The 23,571-nt window shown below is 39.6% G+C and overlaps 1 protein-coding gene across 2 annotated transcripts in view; it reads right to left on the bottom strand.

Annotated features, from left to right (window-relative positions):
* MYLK (myosin light chain kinase) overlaps positions 1 to 23,571 on the bottom strand; it is a 218,319-nt gene that overhangs the window by 16,387 nt on the left and 178,361 nt on the right. For both annotated transcript variants that reach the window (XM_074145668.1, XM_074145670.1), the window contains 5 exons: positions 14,905 to 15,207; positions 11,209 to 11,244; positions 11,017 to 11,110; positions 9,785 to 9,988; positions 4,440 to 4,657 (listed from right to left, as the gene is read on the bottom strand). In XM_074145668.1, the coding sequence (XP_074001769.1) occupies positions 4,440 to 4,657; positions 9,785 to 9,988; positions 11,017 to 11,110; positions 11,209 to 11,244; positions 14,905 to 15,207 (855 nt within the window). The remainder of the gene's footprint in view (positions 1 to 4,439; positions 4,658 to 9,784; positions 9,989 to 11,016; positions 11,111 to 11,208; positions 11,245 to 14,904; positions 15,208 to 23,571) is intronic.

The raw sequence follows: 23,571 nt of genomic DNA, 5'->3' as shown, positions 1-23,571 counted from the left end.
ACCCTGCGCAGCTCCAAAGTGGTGAGGGGGGACCACAAACGCTTCGTCATCAGCTGCCACTCCAAACTTGTATTCAGTATAAAAATGTCAGGAAATAAATTATTTCTGACTTGAAACAGGCTTGGGTTAAGGTTGAGAAACTCTTGTCCAAGTCTGCACGTGGGCCTGAGCAGCCAGTATTTGCCTTAAGTGAGATTCATTGCATTACATTTATCTTTTGTGCAAGAGTAGCATCCAGCTTAGGCACAGCAGAATGACATAGTGAGGAACCATCCCTCTCCCAAAGAGATTACCATCTAAACAAAACTGATATGAATAGGAAAATAAACAGATGTAACAGATTCCAATCCTGCTCCTGTTAAGGTACACAGATTTGCAGCTCTGTAATCAAGAGAAAAGCTTAAGAAACCTCAAACAGCAGCAGATCAAAGCTTTGAGAAGACTACAAGAGAAGCTACTTGTCCATGACACTGAATCTTTACAGAATATTTTTATTTAGCAGAACTTTCTCTCCCAAGTTTTGCAACATAAATGCTGATCCCGTTACTGACGCCACACTACAGTTACCTCCACTGGAAGCTGTTAAGCCATTTCATAAAAAGTAATCGTACACCTCAGTTAGTACTCTTTTGAGGTGTGCAAACCCCCAATTTACCAAATAAAAATTGAAGGATTTATGGAGTTAATATCTTACTTAACTGATTGAACAGCATGCTTGAGGCAACTTTTAAGCACTACCACAGTCAGTCGTGCCACTTTCCCATTTTAAATGCTGTGAAACTTTTTTGCTCTGAGCAGATATGGTGATAGTAAATTAATTGCACTGAAAATGAGAAACCTCATTTTCACATGTTATCTCTGCTTTCAGAGACCCCTCCCTGCAAAGAGCGCCCACGTCTAGAGACAGAAACAGACAGAAGAATGCCTGTGAGCAGCCCCAGGAAAGATCCCCTACAAGTTCACCAACATCAAGAACTTCCTGCCTGATGTCTGACTACCCTTAAAAAGCACATTCAAAAGCTATTCCACAACATCCCTACATTCACGTAACCAGAGTTTTCTTGCCCCCCAAAGTAGGATCCTTTTCCTAATATCCAATCTAAACTGATTTAGCCTAAACCAAAGGTAATGTCTCTTCACAGTGGCAATGAGGAGTGAGAGGCCACCCTTCCTTTTCCAAGCACGAACGGGAAGCCTAAGATCCCATCTTCCCATTTGCCTTCTTTGTAAGGTCAACATCTACATTTTTTTCCAACTGTCCTTATGAAAAATTACTGGAATTTGTCACAAAGAACCCATTTTCTAAAAGCTTCATCATGATCATCCAAATCTCGGGCTCGGATTTTCACATCCAAGTTTGGAGGCTTTTCTGGGCACTGTGTAAACTACCATGAGGCACTGTGTATGCAAAAGGCTGCTGTATGAAATGTGCTGCCCATAGGTCAGAGAAACGGTTTTTTTGAAAACATGGCACTTGAGTGCAAGCATACAGTGTGAAACAACTGATACAGCAATTTCTGTGTATAAAAGAGAAAAAAAAAAAAAAAGAAAAGAATGAGACCTTTTCTATGCAATAATATGTCAAATCTTTACCCCAATGTTTACAAGCTTAGTACACAAGTAGGATCTGTGTTTGGATATCCCTTAGTTCAGATAGAAAGCTGACAAGCTGGCTGGAAACTGTTGCTGACACTGTGTATAATCAACTGATTAAAAAAAAAATCTTTACAGTACTCAAAAACCATTCTCTTTTCTCCTCAAGAAGTTTATCTTAAACAATTTTCTACATGTGTTCTTCGGCACACCAAAAATGGTCAGGAAAATATCCCGCTGCAGCTTTGGTATTTCCTGACAGTGTAAGAAAACTAATTAGCCGCAGAAGATGACTGCAGAAGGAGCTGATTCTAATTTCTTTAAAACTGATCAAAACACTGACTGTTTAGAGGCATTAGTTTGCACTAGTTACAAAAAGTTAAAACTAAATCTCAGAAGCTGAAGTACAAAATCAGCCACTGTTCCCTTCAGCAGACCCTTGGTTGAGCGGTTTCTGCTCAGTTGGGGTCAGGTCCATAGTACGAAGGCTCCAACCCCACATCTATCAAAGCCAAAGTGAATTTGACAGCCGATTTCAAAATCACAAGGCTCAAAGGAACACAACTGGAGGAAGGTGCCCTCAATGCACCACAAAAGACAACTGACAAGAAGAGAGCACTTAGTGAAAGATGTTTTTAGCAATTTTTATAAGTAAATGAGACAGTAAAAATTGTTTTCTACTTTTGGAAAATATCTCAACCAAAATGTTATGAATGTCTTCATGATTAATACAATGCTTTTGCTTTATGGGCATGGAATGGGAGGGCACTTTCTCTTCCTAGGGAAATGGCACACACAGTGAGTTACTCAGGTCAGCAGGCCAATGAAAGAAACAGCTAATACCTATAATGTAACTTTGCAAGAATTAGTAACATGTTAAGCCAAATCAATGTACAATATCATAAAATCCAAATCGGCATCAGTGGCTATAGCTCTTATCCTTCTAGATCAAGAAAAGTTATATATAGGTTAGAGATTTACTAAATAGGGCGTGACTGTAGCAGCTCACAGGCTAGTGTCAGCCGTGCAATACCCAGTGATGCCCTGAGATTAACAGGAAAATGGAAAAGCTGATGGATATGAACAGGCTGCTGAAAATAGATCTTCCTTTTGCTAAATGTAGGTTTAACTGTGCTTTGGAGTTGAAAACGTAGTTGAAGAAAGTTCTATGAAAAGGCCATTCTGTGGTTACATTGTATCTCTTGTTGGTGAAATCACTCATCGCAGTAAATGTATAGTTTTCAGGCTGACGGCTGGAATGTCATGGGATGAAGTCTTTCACACACCTCTGACAACAAAAACTTCTACACTGGAACTTAATTAACAGTTCAGCTGTTTCCTCAACAACAACAAAATCCAACTCACTCTCCCAGAAAACTATTGGCTTCATGCTGCTGAAGGAACATAAACGCCAGCGATCTCTGCTTTTTAATGAATGAAATAAATGCCTTATCTCTGAGTTTGCAGTGTCCATGTGACCAAGATTCATGTAATACCCTTTTGGAGTTGAACATCATCTAAAAATCTGAAAAGCAGATTTCTTTTCCCCTATTCATTCAACATACCATTTTTGGTTTTGTTTAAGTAAAATCATAATCTTGAGTATGCAGCAGCCTGTTACTTAAGTGTCAAAAGAAGTTGGATGAGCAGCATGTAGGCAGATAACAAAAATCAGAAGGTTGTAATTCCAAGCTTTACTCTTACAAAAATCATTCTTCTACTTTTTAATAAGTATTAAATATAATTTTGTTTGAAGAGGGAAGGTGAAAGACTACAACTAAGAATCTAGCTGTGGACCACTTTATATAGAGATGCAATTTATATGAATTGTCCCAATCAGTTTAATGGCAGAAGATCCACAAATCTCAGTTCACCCAGTATAAAAGTATATATATATACTTATACTATATATACTATATATACTTATATATATATATGTATATATATATTTATATACTTATACTTTTATATATATTTATATATATATAAAAGTGTAAAGTATTTTAGCTCTTTTAATTCCTGGAATTATTTTCTTTCTCTTGTGAAAATACAAGATTAAAAAAGATCAGTGTGTGATGTTGGTGGTGTTCAACACTAACAAACACAGCTGCTTTTTAGAGCTGAATTAACACTGAGCAATAAGAAGACAAGAGCCCTTCAAGGTCTTTGGCTTTCAAACTGCAGAACGTTGGAAAGCTTAGTCCGAAATGAATGATAGGAAGCAGCTAAAAACAGCTTAGGAAGAGGAGGAGCTTGTCAAATGGAACTTTCTCCCCTCCCCCCAAAACCCAGTGCTCTTTATAGAATTTCTCCCATGTTTAACATGTATGACAATATGCTGCTGTTTAGGATAAGAAATGATAAAGCTAATGGGGAAATGTAAATTGAATATAATTATCCATATCTGAAAGTCTTCTAGAACAACACCTTAACTCCTGCTGTTACAGAAGTTTCAAGGATTTGTAGTATTCATGAACAACAAGATTTTGTTCTGTTTTTTACAGTTAGAGAGTTAGTGTTTCATGGTTTCCTTTAGCAAATGTAAATATTTGTTAACATTACTACTACTGTGTATTTCACCTTGTAATCTACAGGGATACCCCAGCCACAGAAACAGACAGGTAGATTGTATACACGTCACTGCAAACTCCTCGTGAAGATGAGGTGCCTTATTCTCACTCTTGAATGTCTTCTTTTTCCCTGTTCTTTTTTTCCTAAAACCATAACTATTTATAAGAAAGATGTATGTTTACTCTATACATGAAAGAATATAATAGTAAGTACGAATTTCTGTTTGTCCTGCCCTTTCCCCCGTGTCATATGGAAATAGGCAGAGAAGTCATTACCTAATCTTCTTGCAAGTCCAAAGTCAATGAGCTTAATACTTGTACCAGTCTTGTTGACACACATAATATTTTCTGGCTTCAAATCCAAGTGGACAATTCCCTGCTTATGGATGTACTGAACTCCTTCTGAAATCTGCTTCATATATTTAATGCATTCTCTCTCTGTCAGTTCAAAGTCTTCATCAATGATTCGTTCAAAGAGTTCTCCTCCAGAAACCCTATGAAAGACAGAATAAAACACCTTCTGTAGCACTGTCATTTGGGGAGTAATTAAACTATTTCCTTTACACAAATACAGATAGTTCTTGCTTGCAATAGTCACTTCAGGACACAATCTATGTTTTGTGATGACATTTTCCATAGACACACAGATCACATAGGAAGAATCACTTCTTGTGTGTGGTATAAATCAATAGATTTTTCCATTCTGACTGTTTTTCCCAGGTTAGGACTGTGAAACACTCATATTGTTATCCCAGGCAGTAGGGGTGTAGCTGGATTTACATCCCGCCTTCAGGATGCAGCCCCTGCAGCTGGCAGTGAAGCGTGTGCTGTGCGATTGTCCCCCCGCTGACACGTGTTTCTAACGCCGCTCCAGGCTCTGAGCCCGATTCACACTGCTCCGTCACTACACAAGTGCAGATAACATAATTCAGAAATAAAGAAAACTAAAATACCTGGGATGAGCCCCAGGAAAAGAGGACAAAACTTCTAGTAGATTGGCAAAAATTTGGGAAGAAGAGAGATTGAGAGTGAAAAAGAAAGGCTGAAGATGGAAGAATTCAAATGATATGGTTAATTGGAATGCAAAGCTCAAAGGGTAAATTACTGACCCAAGTGAGCTCAGAGGGAATTTCCTCCGTAGCTATGACAGGACAAGGATATAACCCACAACTCTTTCAGTGCTGCTATTTTTAGCTGAGCTATCATCACACTCCTTGTACGTCAATTCCACTTTTATGCTTATTTAAGATGTGAAATAATTAATCTTTCCAGAGTAGAATCTCCTGGGTTGAACTGTATGTGGAACTAAAGTGGGACATTTTTAACCTAGATTTAATAAAAAAAAATTCAAGTTGTGGTTTGGGATGTTTTGCTGTTGTTTTTTTTAATTCTGAGAAATCACTGAATTGATTTATCTGCTTACATCCAAAAATGGGAAATACTTTTTTGTATGCAGCAAGTGAATGACCCATACAGAAAGGAGCAAATGGCGAAGAGCAGCTTTGCTCTTAGAAATGTGTTCTAAATTAAACGCTCCGTGGTCTTTATATGACTTAGTATTTTGCAGCATCCATGCTTATTGCCAAATGTAATTGTACATTTCAGTTACAGAAAGAAAACACACAACTGAAACCTGGCCTCGCAGTGTTTGTAGGTTGTCAGATATACGATTATATCCCTCGTGTACTAAACTGAAATTGAAACATCTGGAGTTCTGGACACATTTGTTGCTTTGGCTATAAGATTTCAGAAAGTATATAATTAGAAATGCTTCTGCAGTTTCCTTTTAACATGAAAACAGTAAGAATAACATACGCTCGACAAACTGCGAGGTTACATTGGATTATAACGTATCTGTAACATAAAGACAATAATATGGCTAAAGCTGTTGAATAAACAGCTCTGATAAGGCTGGGATATAGCATTTTGTTACTTCAGTAAGACATTAACCGGTGTGGAGGTGTTTATGAAAACATCTGCATGCAAAACGTTTATATCTGGAGCACTCTGCAATTCCAAATAACCATCCTTAAAAAATACCAGTTGTTTTTTGACTAGATAATGATGACTTATTTTTACTATAAAAGTGCCATAATTTGCAGATCCCTAAAGCCAAACATTTTCAGAAATCGTACCATTGTCTCAAGCACCGCTTTTTTAGCATATTATTTGGAAATTAACTACTGTTAATACATCTGGATGCTGTTTTTACCCTGGGACCTCTAGACTCACTAGTAGCATCATTAGATTAAACTGCAGTTGCATTTATAGAATACATATTTTTGCATTTATATCCTGAGCCAAATCCAGTTTAATTTTTGCCAGGTCAGGAAGCTGAATTGAACCAACGCAGATGAGGTTCTACGTATACACAGAAGGTGAAGTCGGATTTCTTCACACAGTCACTAGTTCAGAATCTATATCTCTTATTCTTTTTTGGACTTTCCTCTTTTCAGTCTTCTCTAGATAGAGTCACAGAGGAATATATTCCTCTACATAGAGTCACAAAATACACATTTAAAAAGTATTATATTATAAGGTTTTGGTCATGGAGGAACAGTCAGAAGAATCTACTCTGGAGTTGCCCAGACAAATACTCAACTGCATTTTAATAAATCTCCCCTCAAAAAAGAGAGAAAACTTCAGTGACTTTTGCAGACTTAAATCACACTAAATGAATGGCGTTTACTGCTGAAATTTTGCTTTAATAATCTTAATTTGCAAAACAATAGCCTTCTGTTCTATGCCAAGATAAACTGACTATCTGAAGTATGTAAAAACTTAAAGGCGCTTAGCTGCCAGTGCTGAATCCCATTCACAATGTGCTACTGTTTTTCAGATATTCTTTTTCCAGCGAGGTGATTATTGTGGAGCAGGTACATCGCTACATTTGAAAAGGAAATGCCTGAGATTTGCCCCAGCAAATAGTAGATGGAAGGGTTTCCAGGTAAGAACACATCAAATTAATTGAACCCTTAGAGTGTTTGTTTGATTTTAAATGAATGATAAAAAATTCTGAATTTATTATAAATATGAAATCAAACCATATAAAATAGTGTCATGATAATATTTAAAAGGAGAGAGGGTGAAGTTAAAAAAGTTATAATAAATATATGGGAATAAAAAAATGAAAATTTTAGGTTGAATATCAGGAAGAAAAATCCAAAGGTGCTCCTCAGCAGCAGCTCCAATTTGAGCGGAGGGGGAGCTGCTAGATTTCAGTCACTGCTAAAATCTAGTTTAAAAGGAGACTGTTGGCAGGAGAGCTCCATTTCTTTGAAATCCACGCTTTTAGACTCTGTTTACAGCTCTGAGAACAGCTTGGATATTAAGAATTTTTGAAGGTATTTCCCACAACTTCTTTCATATGCAAGGAAATATCAGCTTCACAGCCAAAGCAGAAACGATCCATCAGTGGCTCTCTAACAGTACAGGTGCAGTTGCCACGCTGGGACTGCGTCAGCTGGGTAACGTGTGACAGTACAGAGGCTACCAAGTCCTCTGACACAAAAGTGTTACACAAGCATCTCCCTGCCCAGACCTGCTCCAGAGCTACTGCCTGCCTGCGGGCTGCTTTAAGAACCCCTGCTCCTACAGCGCTCAACACTATGGAAATTTCAGTGTGGGGTTCAAAAGCCAGGAAAGGTGGCCACCCCAGACTAAAATCATATCCTAATTAGAGGGGTTAACAAAACTACTTTAAATTTGATTGCACTTTTCTGTATTTTTAAAAAGTAAAACCCCTTTGTTGGCAGGGGGGAACTAATGGAGTGTAAAGCCATATGCTATTCAAAACTCTTTATACATTTCCTTGTTTTCCATTAGGTCTGCCAGCTCCCAATTCCAAGCTAAGTAGGGCTCCCTTCCTTCACCGTCACCAGCTTGCTCAACTGCTGAATCTAAAAATAAAAGCACCTTCTTGCACATAAGTACCAAGGTTGTGTAATGGAGATCCCGTCTCTGAAATACACTAGTGCAATAGGTTGCACATAATGTAGGCAAGTGCCAAGCAAGCAAAATAGACATATAGTCTCTTCTGCTTTCAACAATTTCTGTCTTATTCAGCACTTCCAGCCAGCAGAAAGCCTGCCTCTCCTCCTTGAGCAGACAGCGCATGAAGAAGATGTGGCAGCAGAACAGTGACTGAGGTAACCTTTTGGGAAAAACATCAGCACAGAGCAGGATTTCGTGTTCTTTCCAGCTGCTACTGCCACAAGTATGGGATTCACACTAAGCAGGTGTGTTTTGGATGATGCAAACGTTGGCCACGCCGGTCATTCTTATTGTTTTTGAAGCCTGACCATTATTTTCCATCCCATGTTGTGCAGATTCTTTTCTGATAATGAATTCTGGTGCATGAACGTTCTCTGAACCTACTCTCTTCTGGAATAAATATCTACTATCTTCAAATACAAAGACACTTAAGTCACAGCCCTTTGAGATGCTTTACAGCACTGCTTTTATGGTCCTTTTCTGCTATTTCCTGCAGTGGTGTAGAGTAAGTAGCTCAAGGCGAACAGTTTCTGGGTGGTAAAAATAAGTGTTGCTATCCTACTCAGCAAGAACAAGACAGCAACATAGACTGTGTTCAAATTCAGCTTTACTTAATTGTACAGCTTTGGATGAAGACTGCAATGTCTTTCAGGTAAAGGAGAAATCCCCTTCTACAACTGCTACACCTGGACCATCATGGAGAATCAGTATATTGACATTAAGGCCAGACCAATTCATCAATTAGGTTTTTTTTTTTGTTTGTTTGTTTGTTTTTTTGGTGGGGGGGGCAGGAAGGATGGGGGGGCAGTCAGTGTAGCCCATCTTTCTGCATCTACTGATCTAGATTTAGAACATTCGCTGTTCATCTGTGGAGCACTCCTTTATTATAAAGAAATATTTTGCAATCAGAGTATTTACGTTGTTGCAGGGAAAACATGTCAGACTAATCCTTTAAAGTCTCTTAAAAATATAAAACCTGATATAGCACTTGATGAAAACTGAACTGTTCCCAATACCTCCTGGGTGCTATAGTTTTGCCTGGGTGAATTTTTCACAGAAATTCAGCTATTTTGTTAGAATGTAGCTTAAATGTTTGCATTCTCAAGCATATCTGTCTTTCCTGCAATCTGTTGTGCATCAACATCCAATTCTCTGCAAGAGAGAACTCATCAGTGTTTAAGTGAAATTTGACATAAGCTTCTTCAATATCTGTTTAGAACTGCCTAAAGAAAAAAAAAATAACATTTTTTCTCCTCCTTAAACATGTTTTTGGTTCTAAATGCAAGCCCAAATTGCAGCTAACTTTTTTTCTCTCCCCTCCCAAGTTGGCAATAAAAGAGTGAGCTGCAGAAAAACACCACATGTACTCGATTAAAAAAACAAACAAACTAGACAATAAAGACTGTAACACATCTTCACTGATTTTTGAGAGATACAACACAGATTCATTTACACAGTTTAAATAAGTTGGATAAATAATTGGAAAAACTTGCAAGATGTAAAAATCACCCAGGCCCTGTGGATGCCAAAGTTTTTGACAGTCCCATGTCTAGGTAAGTTGCTAGTTTTGTATGCACAATTATTTTCAACATTATTAGCTTTGTTAGTGCGATCTGATTTATACTTACATTTCCAAGACCATAACGATGTTGGCTTTTTCTTCAAAGGCATCTACACATTGGACAAGTTTTGGATGATGTAGACAGTTCATGATGCTGATTTCATCCCTTATGTTTTCTTTTTCCTTAGCAGAATATGCTTTGAAAAATTTTCCTGCCCAAACTTTTCCATTCTTCTTTTCAACAAGCCTAAAGACTTGTCCAAATTTCCCCCTGAAAATATATAAGTATTTCCATTAAAAGTTTTTGCAATGTATGGGCCATCGTGAATAGCAACATTTTACTGAATATTCCAGCGCAACCACTCCATTCTGAAACAAAAATGTCTTCATATCAAGTGCTGTCCTGTATTGGTTTTCTGCAGAGTAATCTGCAAGAACTTTTGAATGAGTACCGCATTTACAGATACCCTGCTATCCCAATTAGCAAGTTTGATACAAGAGGGTTTGAAAAATGGACTCCTACCAGGCTTTAATTCATGTGACTCAAGTTTTTCTGCACACAGTCTTTCTATAGGTCATACACCTCTGAAGGGGCAGCAGATAGGAGACATCTCAGGTATAGGATATAGGTGAAATCAGAATCCGAATGCTCAGGGCTTCAGTACTATTATTTCCCATTGCCGTATACGTACAATTCTACCTCTACGATACACTTATCAATACTTGTAATGGCAGGATACAGGATCCCCTTGCCTTCAGCGCCACCAGCAGCACAAATCGCTAAAAGATTATCATGGCATGCGATTCACATAACCACAAGTTTGAGCGCTGAGAAGCGCAGCCAGGCTAATCACTGACCTTCACTGAGCAATACTATTAATGCTCTTGGGATTATGACCGCTGTCAACAGAGATTCTAGCCTGTGGGCAGGATAATCTTATTACCGCTAATGGATATAATGGAAATGCAAGTGCACAATGTGTACCTTTTTTTCAGCTAGCTTTTAGAACGCTGAACACCAAATGAATCCTCTAGCTTTATTCACTTTTTGGCTCCATTTTCCTTGCCAGAAATGCATGTAGTGCTTATTTAGAATTATTGATTAACAGGAATAAAGGATCTTTATGGAGTAGGGGCCAACATATGTTAAGATCTATTTTTACTGCAACAGAAGAGCCCAGCTGAAATGTTGAAAGTGCAAGACACCATCAAAGAATGAATGCACAATGCACATGATCTTTAAAATTGACTGATAGCCTTGGAAACTCCATGTCCTCAAAAGCACAATATAGTACTTACGATCCAAGTCTTTCTTCAATATTATAGACATCTGAAACTTTTTGTTCAGTGTTGATAGTAACCGTCCGATATTCGATCTCTGTTTCTTTCCCTTCTACAGATAAGGAATAAGGACCATGATTAAAGCCTCCATAAAACATGAATTAAAAACACAGACTTGCATTTGTCCTGATTAAAATATGAACTTCTTACCATCATCAGATAGCTCTGCTTCGTCCTCTTTAAGTTCTATGATGAAAATAAAAAGACATGAGCAAATTATTATATAGGATATGGTGCTTATATAAGATAGTGAAATTATTTACAGTAACAGGGGCAACTGGTGGACCCTATGGCCAAGCAGCAAAAAAGCAGAGAGTTTGTGCGTTAACTTCATAATTAAAATCTTTTCACCACTTCTACGCGACTATTGACTACATAATCATAATCTGGTGAGCATTTCTTAATAAATCAAATTCATGTGTTTTGCAGTACTTGGCTACTATGCCTGCCTCCTAGAAACATCAGCATACTGAATCAGCTCAAACTCAACCAATAAATAGCTTTAAGAATGCCTTAGTGAAATAGGAAATAAATTTAAAATATTAAAATCAATAACACTTCTGTTTCAATGACAGATCCTTTTCTAGATTTTCTGTGCATTTTTTGGATTGCCAAGCCAAAAGTAAAGCTGGTTTGTACATGAAAAGATTTCCTGCAAAGCATTCAGACAAATTTTTCAGGCTCAAGGTGACTAGAAAATTTGGACAGCATGCACTTTCCTGAGCATGGCTGAATTTTTAAATCATTGAGGTCCAAATGGATCCTCAGTTCTGCAGGAATACTCAAAGGCAGGCAGAGATGTTGGCAAGCCCAGTGACGTGAGACAGAGTAAAAGCTGGCCTGAGTGTCGTGATTTTAATTTTTAATTTTCATGTGCATGGATTGTCAGTAGAACCAGTTTGTGTGTTGTTCCCTGTGTTGCCTGCAGGTATGAGGGGAAAGGGGCTGTAGCTGGAATGTTGTTATATATTATTTACACCGCTTGGGCTTGCTCCTAAGACCTGTGGCTATGACAGTAGTTTGAGAAACTGCAAAGGCAGTTGCACAGTGACCCGTACAAGTCTTCCTTTAGCTGCTGAAGCTGCATTTTGCTGTCGTACAGCGCAAGCCTAACCGGGTGATTTATCCCCACTGTCTCAACAGATTTATATTATGAAACATTAATGCTGTACTCTGGATGCCATTGGGTGCCTCAGAGTATAGAGTTAGATGCAGGGGATGAGAAGAAAACACCAGAAAGAAAAGGTGCAGGGTGAGCAGATAGCTGGTCTGGTGCATGGGCATCACCTTTTCACATCCAACACATAACGCTGCATCTGTGTTCTGGTACCAAAGCCAATCGAGTAGGTATAATCCGTTACTAAAGCCCTTCTCTCTTTTTTTCTGGTTTTGCAGCCCTTGTATGTCCCAGCACAGACTGGCTGGTTTGCAGGGATTCACCAGAAGAGCAGGGAGGGAAGCGAGCCCTCCCCACTCAAGGGTAGCTGTCCTCAGATCTTCCCCAGCTAGAAACCATGTCTGCACAGAGCACATCACATTTTCCTCCCCTTTTAAGGGCTGCATAAGGGAGCTGATCCCCGCCACGCTGCCAGTAGTTAATGTCTGCCAAATACTGATTAGACAAAGAAGTCAGTTCCCGGTTCTGCAACGACACTATATTGAAGCCACGAACAAGAAACATTTTGGTCCACCAGTGGAAGCCTAAATTAGATAAGCGGAACATATCTGAGCTTGGTAAGTGCTGAGTAGCTGTGCTAAAACCTTTCTCAGAAATGAGTCAACAGTACCAAATTTTCCTCAAACATGGCAATGCCTATTTTAATCGGTTGTGACTTGCAACCTTATTTTAGTAGCTGTTTTCTTTAAATGCACAGCGAAAAGTTAGCCGTGCCTTTCTTCAGTAAGATTACATTGAGACTTCTAATATGCACTGGTCACCTCAGTATGAAAATCAGTAATCAGTCTTTCTGGCAGCAATGGAAAATCCCGTTACTCAGCTGTTTACGTAGATGGCAGTTTAAAGTCCTGACTTTGAGAGGTGCTGAACACATGCATTTTCCACCGCCTTTAATTAAAGTACCAGTTATATTCACACACTTGAAAAATCACGCTTTATATGACTTGCCCTTTGTTCACACTAGCCGCGGTATCCAGGATTAAAATAAAGAAGCACTGGCATTGAGAGCGCCAAGACCACACACCCTTCTGCAAATAGAATACATTTTCTTTTTACTCAAATCAACCTTTTTTTTTTTTTTTTTTTTGGTTTTATATGCATCACAATGATTCATACACTTTCTAGCCTTTTTCTATTAAATCTGTGTAAGAAAACTCTCAGTCTTAAAAAGAAAAATATCTTGTTTGCTTTGGTCCAGCACAAGTGGTGCTTGCTGTAGGAAAAACAAATGTAGGGAAGAGTCAGGTCTCCAACTCTAGAAGGTGTTTGTCCTGCAACTAAAGAAAGAGGGCATTCAAACACAGGGAATTTTATTATGAAGAGCCAATACCATCTAGCTTCCTTTTCAATGTTAATATTATTTTTCCCCTTTTGAAGAGAAGCTGCATCTTGATTTAGATCAGGCTTTAAATCTTTAGAGTAGGGGAAAGTAATTTCTCAGAATGCATCCAATTTAGCACTTGAAGAGAAATATGATTTACTTTTGTTTGGAAATGTCTGTTGAGAGGTTTACACAGTTGTGTGAATCTGCACCACTGTGCTATCATTTTTTCTTGCTGTGGCAATAAAAGATAACATCACAAGGACTATGTGAGACCCTTAAAACTCCAAAGCCCTGCAGACATAAAAGTAAGGAGGGAGAGATACAACACACAGTCCGCTCCTCAAAGACAGGAAAAATGGCAAAATATGTTATTCCTGGTCTGGGCTTTTTGGTGTGGTATCACTATCAAAGTGATCCTTGCACAGCAGGCAGATGTGGGTGTGCAGAAAAATATGTATTCAGCATCTGTTTTTAAAAAAATAATACTGATCTTTGTGTGTGTTTAACATTTATTACCAGTTTCCGAATAATTTCTAAAATGTTCTAGCTCTTCCCATTTGTCCTTTGAGATCTTAAGTAAAAATCCAACAACAAAACAGAGGCAAAAGATACTGAAAAATATTTTTACAAGTGTGGGCAACTGTAATCAAAAATGCTAAAAAATATTTCTAGCACCCATAACACTGCAAAACCAACATGCTAAGTAGAACAGCCTTGAATTCACGACATTGGTGTAGTAGAGGCAACAGGTCTGAGGTGCTCTGCCGTGCTGGGATTCGAAGCACGAGAATGACAACTAGGTATGAGAGGCTAATTCAGCTTCTGCTGCATATTCAGTGCTTGGCTAGCAGCAAGCACATTCACTCTTTCCAAATGCAAATTTGGGATAGTGCTTATGGCTTGTTTTTCCACGGTGCGTCCAGTATAAACTAATGAATCCATCAGTACGTTTCAGGTAAGCCATCAAATATAATTTTCCAGCTGGACATGGTCTGAATGTATAACTTATGTTTACCTCCCATTACCTGTGCACCGAACTACACAAGTCTGTGAGAGCACTCACACAGCAAGCCAGAAGTCCAATTATTGGCTGCTTTCACAAGGCAGGATTTTGGGATCCCTGAAGCCAAGTTTCCACAATGGGTGCACGCAAAACATATGCTCAGGCACCCGCATGAAGTCTGCAAAGGGACTTCAGCACACTTAGAGCCAGCATAAACATTCATGGCACAGAAACACACATGAAGGAGCGTGTACAGCTGCCTGACCTCACTGGGGAACTGTTAAGATAGCATTTAATTGAATTTAGATTTATTTTTTTTTATCTTAAAAGATAAAAACTAACCTTCTTGTTTCTCTCCAACTTTTACCAGTTCCGATTCTTGACTGGGCTCGCTGATGCCATACACGTTAGCAGCTCGCACACGGAATTTGTACTCCCGGTCAGCCTGCAGGTCCTGCACATTGAAAGAGGTGCTGCGGCAGGTAGTGAGGTCTGTCCATTTGTTATCCACTGAGTTCCAGATCTCCACAGTGTAGGACTGCACCGCACTTCCACCATCATAAGAGGAACCGTACCATGAGAGAGTGAGGGAGGAACTCCGTATGTCTGATGCGCAAGGTGTTCCGGCAGGTGGGTCTGGTTTATCTGCAAAAACATATATGCACAGCACATTAGATGAAATCATGAAGGTAAGAGGTAGGACTTTCATTAGGGAATTACTGCCATAGCTAACAGCCCTTTTCTTTCCATGACATTGCTCTGCTTCAGGGGTTTGTCCTACAGTGAAAAGGAGTAACTGTAGAGGATAGACTTACCTGAGTTAGCGGACGTGGATGCCAGTCCCACATGGGCCTCAGCATGGGCCGTTCAGTTCCCTAGGCATCTTGCTAAGCCATGCTGGAGCCTAATGCCCTTCACTGCCATCGTTACAGAAACTACTGAGACTAAAAGCAGTCCCAGCTACGCCTGCAAGCACTGAAATCAAATCTCCCACAATAGTGCAAACCACTCCTTGGTGAACTTCCTTAGAGGTTTACCTCTGTAACGGTCACCATGGCTGTGATGCTCTTTCTCCAGCTCCCTCCATCTGCTTCCAGACTTCAGGGCCACTCCTGACCTTTCACAGCCTCATAATGTGCCACTTATCCAACTCTATCTGGGTATTGGATATACCAAAACCACTTTGTTGGTATAGAAACAGAGATCTTGAAGGGTGATGACTTTGTCTATGAGCAGTTTTTGGAAGCCTAGTGCACTTTTTGGTAAAAAGGAAGTCAATTTAGAATACATCATTTAAATATTGAGATTTTTTTAATCTCACGTGCATTTTGGAAATTGTTGGGGAAGTGGAAAATGGAAACTTCTGTTTTTCCTCTGTTGGAAGCTTGCTCCCACAGTCCTTATTTGCATAAATAGAGCAAATATCACCAGAACCAGGTGTGCGGATAAGCAACCGAGAATGCAAACATCTAACACAATACAAAAAGTTTGCAGTTGTATGACTTTTTCAAAATGAAGTTTAATGATTACAGAGTTATTGAAATGAATGTTTTCCTAAGACAGAAGAATGTTGACTTTTTAAAAAAATTAGTGATTAAGAAAATAATTATGGAAGTTAAGAACTTCAAAAGACTTTAGAGGGAACAAATATCCTCCGTGGGAATAATCCTCTCAGAAGTAGTCTAGCAAAACCTACAAAATAATGATGATGTTGATCTGGATGAACTAGTGGCCAAAGGTTGAATGAGAAATCAAAGGATGGGATAAAATGACAGAAGATGAAAAGAAAAAGTTAGAAAGTGTGAGATGCTATGAACAGTGGCTACACTGGACATGGATGGATAAAATCCTGTTCTGTGTTGCTGGTTAAAACTGCTAATGGACATTATCACTTTCTCCTTAAAGGTGGAGCTGCCAAACCAGCCAAAAAATATAGCCCCTTTCTCAGCAATATAAACATCCAAATGCTGCGGAAAACTGCTGTTGACTTTGATTAAAGCTTTATTGTGGTAGACTGTATCAGTTATCCCTCCATACTCAAATTATCATTCCTAGGAAAATCACTGAGCAGACAGAAATAGCCACAGTTTGCCATAAACATGCCTTTAGTTCTTGGACTGAGGGACTTCTCTGAGACTGCTGTGGTTTTACTTAGAGAGGGAAAATGGGGTAGTCTAATCTGATCAAGATTCTTAAATATCAGTTCACTATTCCGAAGAGTGCAAGTTCTGTTGATCAATGATTTCCCTGGAAAAACTTCTGTAAATCCTTTTCGTTCAGTTGTGATGGATAATCCATCTCCCTGTGCAACTTAAGCATATTAAAAGATATATAAATAGAACTTTTGAGCATGAGGGAAAAGCCTGGTAGGGAAGAAGGAAGATGGGCACGGAGGGTTTGCTGCTGCATTCAACATGAGAATGCCCAGGAGTAAAAAAAAGAGGCTGCCAGAACATAGGTTATCTTTATTCATTTTGGCAACACTTAAAACACCATTCCACTAGGAGTCATCATTATACAGAACATCTCTTGTTAAACACAAAAATCAGAGACCATATGTCCTTAACCTCTGGAACGGCTTAATGCCCTGCTTAGTTGTCACATTTCACTTGCCTCATTTTCCGGCAGAATGAAAGGGACTATTTAAACAAGCATGAATTTATAGTGTAGATACCATGAACTGAATCACAGAGAGGTTAAATGATTTGTCCAAGATTAGAAAGAGAGATTGTAGCAAAGATGAGAACCAAATCTTGATCTCCTGGTGCCAGAACAGCAGCACCCCTCTTCTCTCTGCAAGTCCTGCCCCAGCCTCCTCAGAGCTCCAAGAAGCACAAATTCAATGCTCACACCATTCACAATAACAGAACCCTTGTACAATACTACAGCAGCTACCAGAGAGCTGGTTCTGCGGCACACATGGATCGTATCATTTTAGTGAAACAGCAGCGATAGCCATCGTCTTTTCAGTACAATTTCTTATCCGTGCAGACCTTGTAGGGAATGATGCTACCTCTGTCCTCTTCAAAGTCTGTACATTAGAAGAATATTCAGCTCTGTGTCTTGTTTTCCTCCTATATAACCATCATTGCATCATCTCAAGATGCAGATAGAAGAACCTGGATAAGTAACAGCTGACTTATCCTAAATCCAAACAGAACAGGGCAGTTGGTGATAGCAAGAGGAAAATACTTTGAAGAAAAGCTAAGCCAGTAGTCTATCACCTTATAGAGGCATCTGTTCGGGTTTGTCAAAGTAGTGCAGATTCTCTGACATCTGCTATGCACATGGCTAAATGTGGACAGTATGACTTTGTTGTTTTTTTTTTAAAAGAAGAAAGCATTAGCTTGCTCTAATGCTCTGCACCGAATTTTACACTGAAGGAGGAAAGAATGCATATGCTTCAGTCTCTGCAGAGCACAGTAGCCTGCTTCCTGGGCAGGACATGGAATCATAGAATTGTAGAATTGTCTATGTTGGTTGAAAATATGGTCTCTCTTTGCTGACTTTCAACACACTTCTATTTCCAGATGAAACTCTGGGCATGATTTATGAGTTACCTAGGCCACAGTTACCTTAGTGACCTCTCTTTCCATGACTTGCTTAGATAACTGCAATCCATTTGGCCAGCATAGTTTACAGAAGCCAGGCTTAGGTATGTGAGCACTGGAGAGAAAACATTCATGGCCAAGGGGACATCAGTGGTAAAGAAAATGCTACATGGCTTTAGTCTAATATCTGCCAGCCCTGGGACTATTTCTAGTTTCCTAATAAATTTTTCCCAGTAGGTAAAGATGAAAACCTGCAACCCTGGCTGGACTCTCTTGAGCCAGAAAGATGCACGTTTTTGTTTGAAGTCTACCATGTGCCGCCGCTTGCAGATCTGCTCAATGTATAAATACTGGGGTAGTAGCTGCTGTGGGAGATCATAAACAAGAACGAAAGCCTAATCTTTGCTCTTTCTTAATATGAAAGATGTATATGTACCATTTTACCACACTTAAAAATTATTTGATATCAGGCTGGATGGTATTCTACAGCTCTGCACATTCAGAGAACCTGCAGATGGTCTCTCCATGTGTCTGTTTTGTTTCTCAACAGTTTATTCTATGGGGATTTTAAAGGTTACCCTTTATTCATCTGTCTGTATTGAAAGCTAGGATATTTTGCCAAACTACATTCCCTTCTGAAATATGAAATCTCTATCAGCACAATTAACTGCTTCCAATAAAAACATCCAGTGGGTTGAGGAGGGGTGTGGAAGTCATGCACAATTCTCTATTTTGTCCTTCTGTTTTAGTGTTTAGTATACCATTAAAGTCCTTGAGCTGCCCATCTTCAATATTTGCATGTCATGTGCAGTCTTTTACATACACAAACATACCTTATGCTTAAGCTTATATTATGAGGGCTTTATACAGGCTTCATTGGACCACAATTTTGGTATTCCTGTTCTGGACCAAACCATAGCCACAAGTCAACACATGAACTAGAAGAAAGGGAGTGCATCCAAAAATACACTGCTCCTTGTGAATATTTCTATAGGGGAAGCAATTAATTTAAAACATTGAGCTCTAACTTCAGTTTCATTATTATACACAACAAGAAAAAACACGTATATATTCTCTACCGTAAGATGTCTTAACTATATGAAACTAGGGGTACTCCAGTCTTGGCTAATTTACAGCACACACATAACAGCAAAATGAAGACTTAGCTACACTTTATGATATCCTAGATTGCCACAGTCAAATTGGCCGTGTCCGTACGGTCCTGTTGAACTTGGTCAGAATCCTACAAACTTTACCTCCTTTGTAGCAGACAGTACTTATACCTCTTTTACTAGGATGCACGATCACTTCATTTGTGTGTGATAGTGTGACTGCAGAGGCTGACAAGAGAGTTGGAGGTTGGACAGTTAAATGCTAAGGGGGACTCAAGCACAAAGCTCGCTACCTAATCTCTTTAGTAATATTAGTAGAGTTACCCTGAGCTGGCTCCCAAAGCCTAGTGGCAGGCAAAGGAGATGGACAAGCAGCTAATTTGGCCTCCAGCCTGCCTCAGGGACTGTTCTGCACAGCAGCAGAAACTGCATAAAGTCACTGACACTAGTGGCACCGAGGAAACAGCAGTAGCAACTCTATACGCCACGGATAGGGAAGTAAAAGGGGAGTGGAGATGATATGGAGGAGGACTCTACTGCTTTCTTCACTTTGTGCTCCAGAAAACGAGGCACAGATTAAAAAAAAAAACTACTTCCCAACAAAGGGAGACATAAATTACCACTATCCCAGAGCAAGGAGGTCAGATTCCAGTTTATTCTTTGTGGCACGCGTTCCTTAGGGCAGATGGTAAGGTCACGAGCTGGCCTCACATGAAATGTATAAGCCACATTTAAGACCATTTCAGGATTGAAAAGTGCACTTCTTATTTACTCCCAAATTGAATTCAGATGCACTCCTTTCTCAGACAAATTCTCAGAAACATCTTGGTAAACAGGTTTTGATATACAGCCTGGAGTAACCTTTAATTATTTTGTATTTGTACACTCTGAGAAGCATAAAGCATAAGCATGGTCAGCCTTTAAATCATTGCTATTTATGACACAAATTTGACTTGAGGTCCTTGCCTTTTTTTTTCAGTGGTGTGTAACCCAAAAATCCTCCTGATAAGGAAAGGGACTTTCTCTCTCTCTGCATAGGTGGCGAACCCACAGCTCATACAGGACACCCACATAACATGAAACCGTGCTATCCAGATCTCGCTGCCTTCTCCGCACGGTTGTGTTTACAGAGCCCACAGAACACAAGCACCATTCCAGGAGACCAAAAAAGGCAGCAATCTCCTTATCTAACTCTGAGCGCAGGGAAATGGAAATTGTTCTGCTACTTGATGTGAGGGTCAGGCTGAGCCAAAGCAAGGCGCTGGGGTTTGCTGCACATTAAGAGCTTTCAGGGTTCTGGCGTCTCTTACCAGTAGAAAGCCTCTGAAAACTAAGAACAGTATAACCACAGCCTCTGGAAAAAGTTATTTTTCTTTTATGAACAGAGACAGCTCTGAAGCAATGTCTCTGAAGTAGTTTTCTCTATCTATTCTCAAAATTGGTTTGGTTTCTTTCTAAATCCAGTTATCATATTACTGTATAACACTATTATTAGCTATTGTGATACTTGTCTGCCAGATAAAGAACAGACAGAAAGAAACAATTTAATTCCATTCCACAAGCTGTTTAGCCAGAGAAGGTATTTAATATGCTGCAAAAGCCAGTTGAACACTGTCCATGCCGACAGCACTGGCAAAGCCTTCATTTGAAATTCATCAGCAGGAGAAAAGCGAAACCATAAAAGGTCATAACTGAACTCTGCATTATTGCTGACAGGGCTCGGGGTCACGGCAGACCTCTCTGCTTTGCTCGGAAAACTATGCCCTGCAGCTTTTTTTTTTCCAAGGGAGAGGAGTGTTATAAGTAGAGATATTATTACCCCTTAACACCCTGTAACACCCGTTAGCACCCTTCTGGATGTTAGTTTACCATAGGCTTAGCACAACATTAGACTAGAAAAGAATGCCTCCTCAAAACAACACAAAAAAAGTTGAACAGAAATTTTCTCCTAATGAAGCAACCACCCCAGCTGAGCTGAGGACCACACGGACAAGGTTAGTTAGCTCAGGGGACCGGAGTCTGGAATTCACCCCTCCCCTGTATTACACACTGTGGGCTGCTGCTAGTCTCCTCCAAGTGTGATCCCTCACCATATTGCTCCTCCCGAAAGCTCTGACATAAAACTAAGTTATTTAAAAACCGCCCTTTTGAGACCTGCGGATAAAGTAGCTCACAAATACTGGAGGCCCAGCGCACTGCTTCGTGCTGTTGTTCCCACTTTGCCAGTTGGGGTAACTGAGGCATAAAAGAGTAAAATGACCTTGCCCAAGGACATGCAGGAGAATAGAGCTGGGAACGAAACCAGAGCTCACCACTCCCACGCAAATGCCCTCAGCACAAGAACATCTCCTTCTGCCACAGGCCTAATGGAACAAACAAATATATAATGCATTCTCAGGAGCCCTTTTTCTAAAGTCTTTTTCATCTGCTCCTGTGCCTGAGTCAACAAGCTGTTTGGATTACTCATCTGCTTCATGTTACGCATCTGGCTTGATAACTGATTGAATTAGAGCTCTGATACCTGTCCACTGAAAGGCAAAATAAACTTTAGGACTTTCCCCAGTAGGTCTTGGTATCCCCAGATACCAAGTCTCCACTGGGGTGAGTTTGGGTCTAGGAACTCCATGTTCATGTGCAGGAGTTGTGATGAAACATTTTTTAGTAACTAAGACATTCTTAGCATTTAACAGCAGGTAAACTACCGGAATTTTGTTGTGAGAAATACTGTCATGATACTTCCTTTTCTTCATTAGAAGAAAGATGATGGTAAGTACCAGGAAAAAAACTAAGCAGGGAGTTCTATGGAATTTCTCCTAGTGGAAATGACATTGAAACTAGATGGCCCTTCAAGGAATAAATCTGGATCAGTGTACTGGCACTGATGCAGAGGGCAACATCAGCTGTTTTTCCTCTATATGTTGTTATCTTGCTGTGAAAATTTAGTTTTGATACAGCTGCAGAGTTTTGCCACCAAGCATTAGTGGGGAGGCTGACAGTGGAAGTTACAACACTGTTGAACTACGACAGCAGCAGCAGCAACAGCAACTTTAAGACATCTCTTTCTTAACCACCAGTCTAGTTGCCCTTTAACCATAAAACTGGTAACAAAAATCCTCCAGCAATCCAGAGGAATTTAAAAGGCTAAAGGCTAGAGACTGAGTCCACCCACATATTCTTAGGAAATTCACTGCATTCTCGACCCTAATTGTAAACAAAGAATCACATGGATACTGCAAGATATAATCTGATGCTTCTTAAAAGAAGTGATGTTTCAGAGCGTTCATGTTAGCAATTCTGAGCTGCAACATTCTCTGTAGAAGTGTCTATGGTTGTTCTTACAGGAGTCTGCACTTGCTTTCCCAGAGAGAGAACGCCAGTGCTCTGACCACCGCTGGATCAGGTCAGTCTGAGCAGCAAGCACTGAGCCAGACTTCTCAGCACTCACACAAAATGCTGATAGTGCCACTGGGAACTGTTGGTTGTGCCACCACATTTCCGTCTAATAGAGTTTCAGGTCAAAGAACTAATGCTGATACAGCATGCATGTATGTCACTTGTTGAACCAGGACCAAGCCCTTCATATAATCAATTAATAATACTACCATTATATTCAATGACTGTTGGAGTTAGTGACGATCAGATCTTGTTCTCAAGCTAAACTTGTATTTTCTCATTTTTGCTTGGAAAGACTCTGCTCATACAGATTCTGCTGAAGGTACAGAAGTAACAGTTCCCACGCAGAAAGTAACTTCTCCATCCCAACTCAAGTATGGAATTGTAACCTCATGCAGAGGAGCATGTATTACTTTGTGAGGTCATGTTGTACTACTTGTATGCCTGTGGGCAACATGCTTATATATAGTGTCCTTAAGTACTTGGTTTATCGCTGTACAACAGTCCATGAGGACACAGTACATAGTATGCATATGAATGCTTAGAGTAATAAAAACACCATAGCAATTAGCTTTAGGCCTCTGAGGATATAATGATATTGTTCTCATTCTTCTGCGTGTATCTACCATATAGCTCACTAATCACCATGATATTTTTTTTTATACATTGTCACAAATCTAAAGGATTTATAAAAGACAAAGTTGATCAAAATCAACTCCTGTGTGTTCTTACTTCTGTATTAAAGAAAGTAAAAGATGTCACTAATATCCAAAGTATTCACCAAACACCAATCATCAGAAAACCCCTACTAGGCATAGAAACACAAAGCAGTTTGCCCAAAATCCTGAAGGAAGCTATTGTGGCATAGCTGCAGAACAGAATACTTCTCTGGTGCCAAATTCTCCTTGTTGAATACTCCATTATTCTTTTGACTTTTTGTCATTGCACCCAGC

This window comes from Numenius arquata, chromosome 3 (assembly GCF_964106895.1).
Source record: "Numenius arquata chromosome 3, bNumArq3.hap1.1, whole genome shotgun sequence".
Lineage (NCBI taxonomy): Eukaryota > Metazoa > Chordata > Aves > Charadriiformes > Scolopacidae > Numenius > Numenius arquata.
The sequence above is the reverse complement of the archived record's forward strand: the minus strand, read 5'-3'. Positions and strand labels throughout refer to the sequence as shown.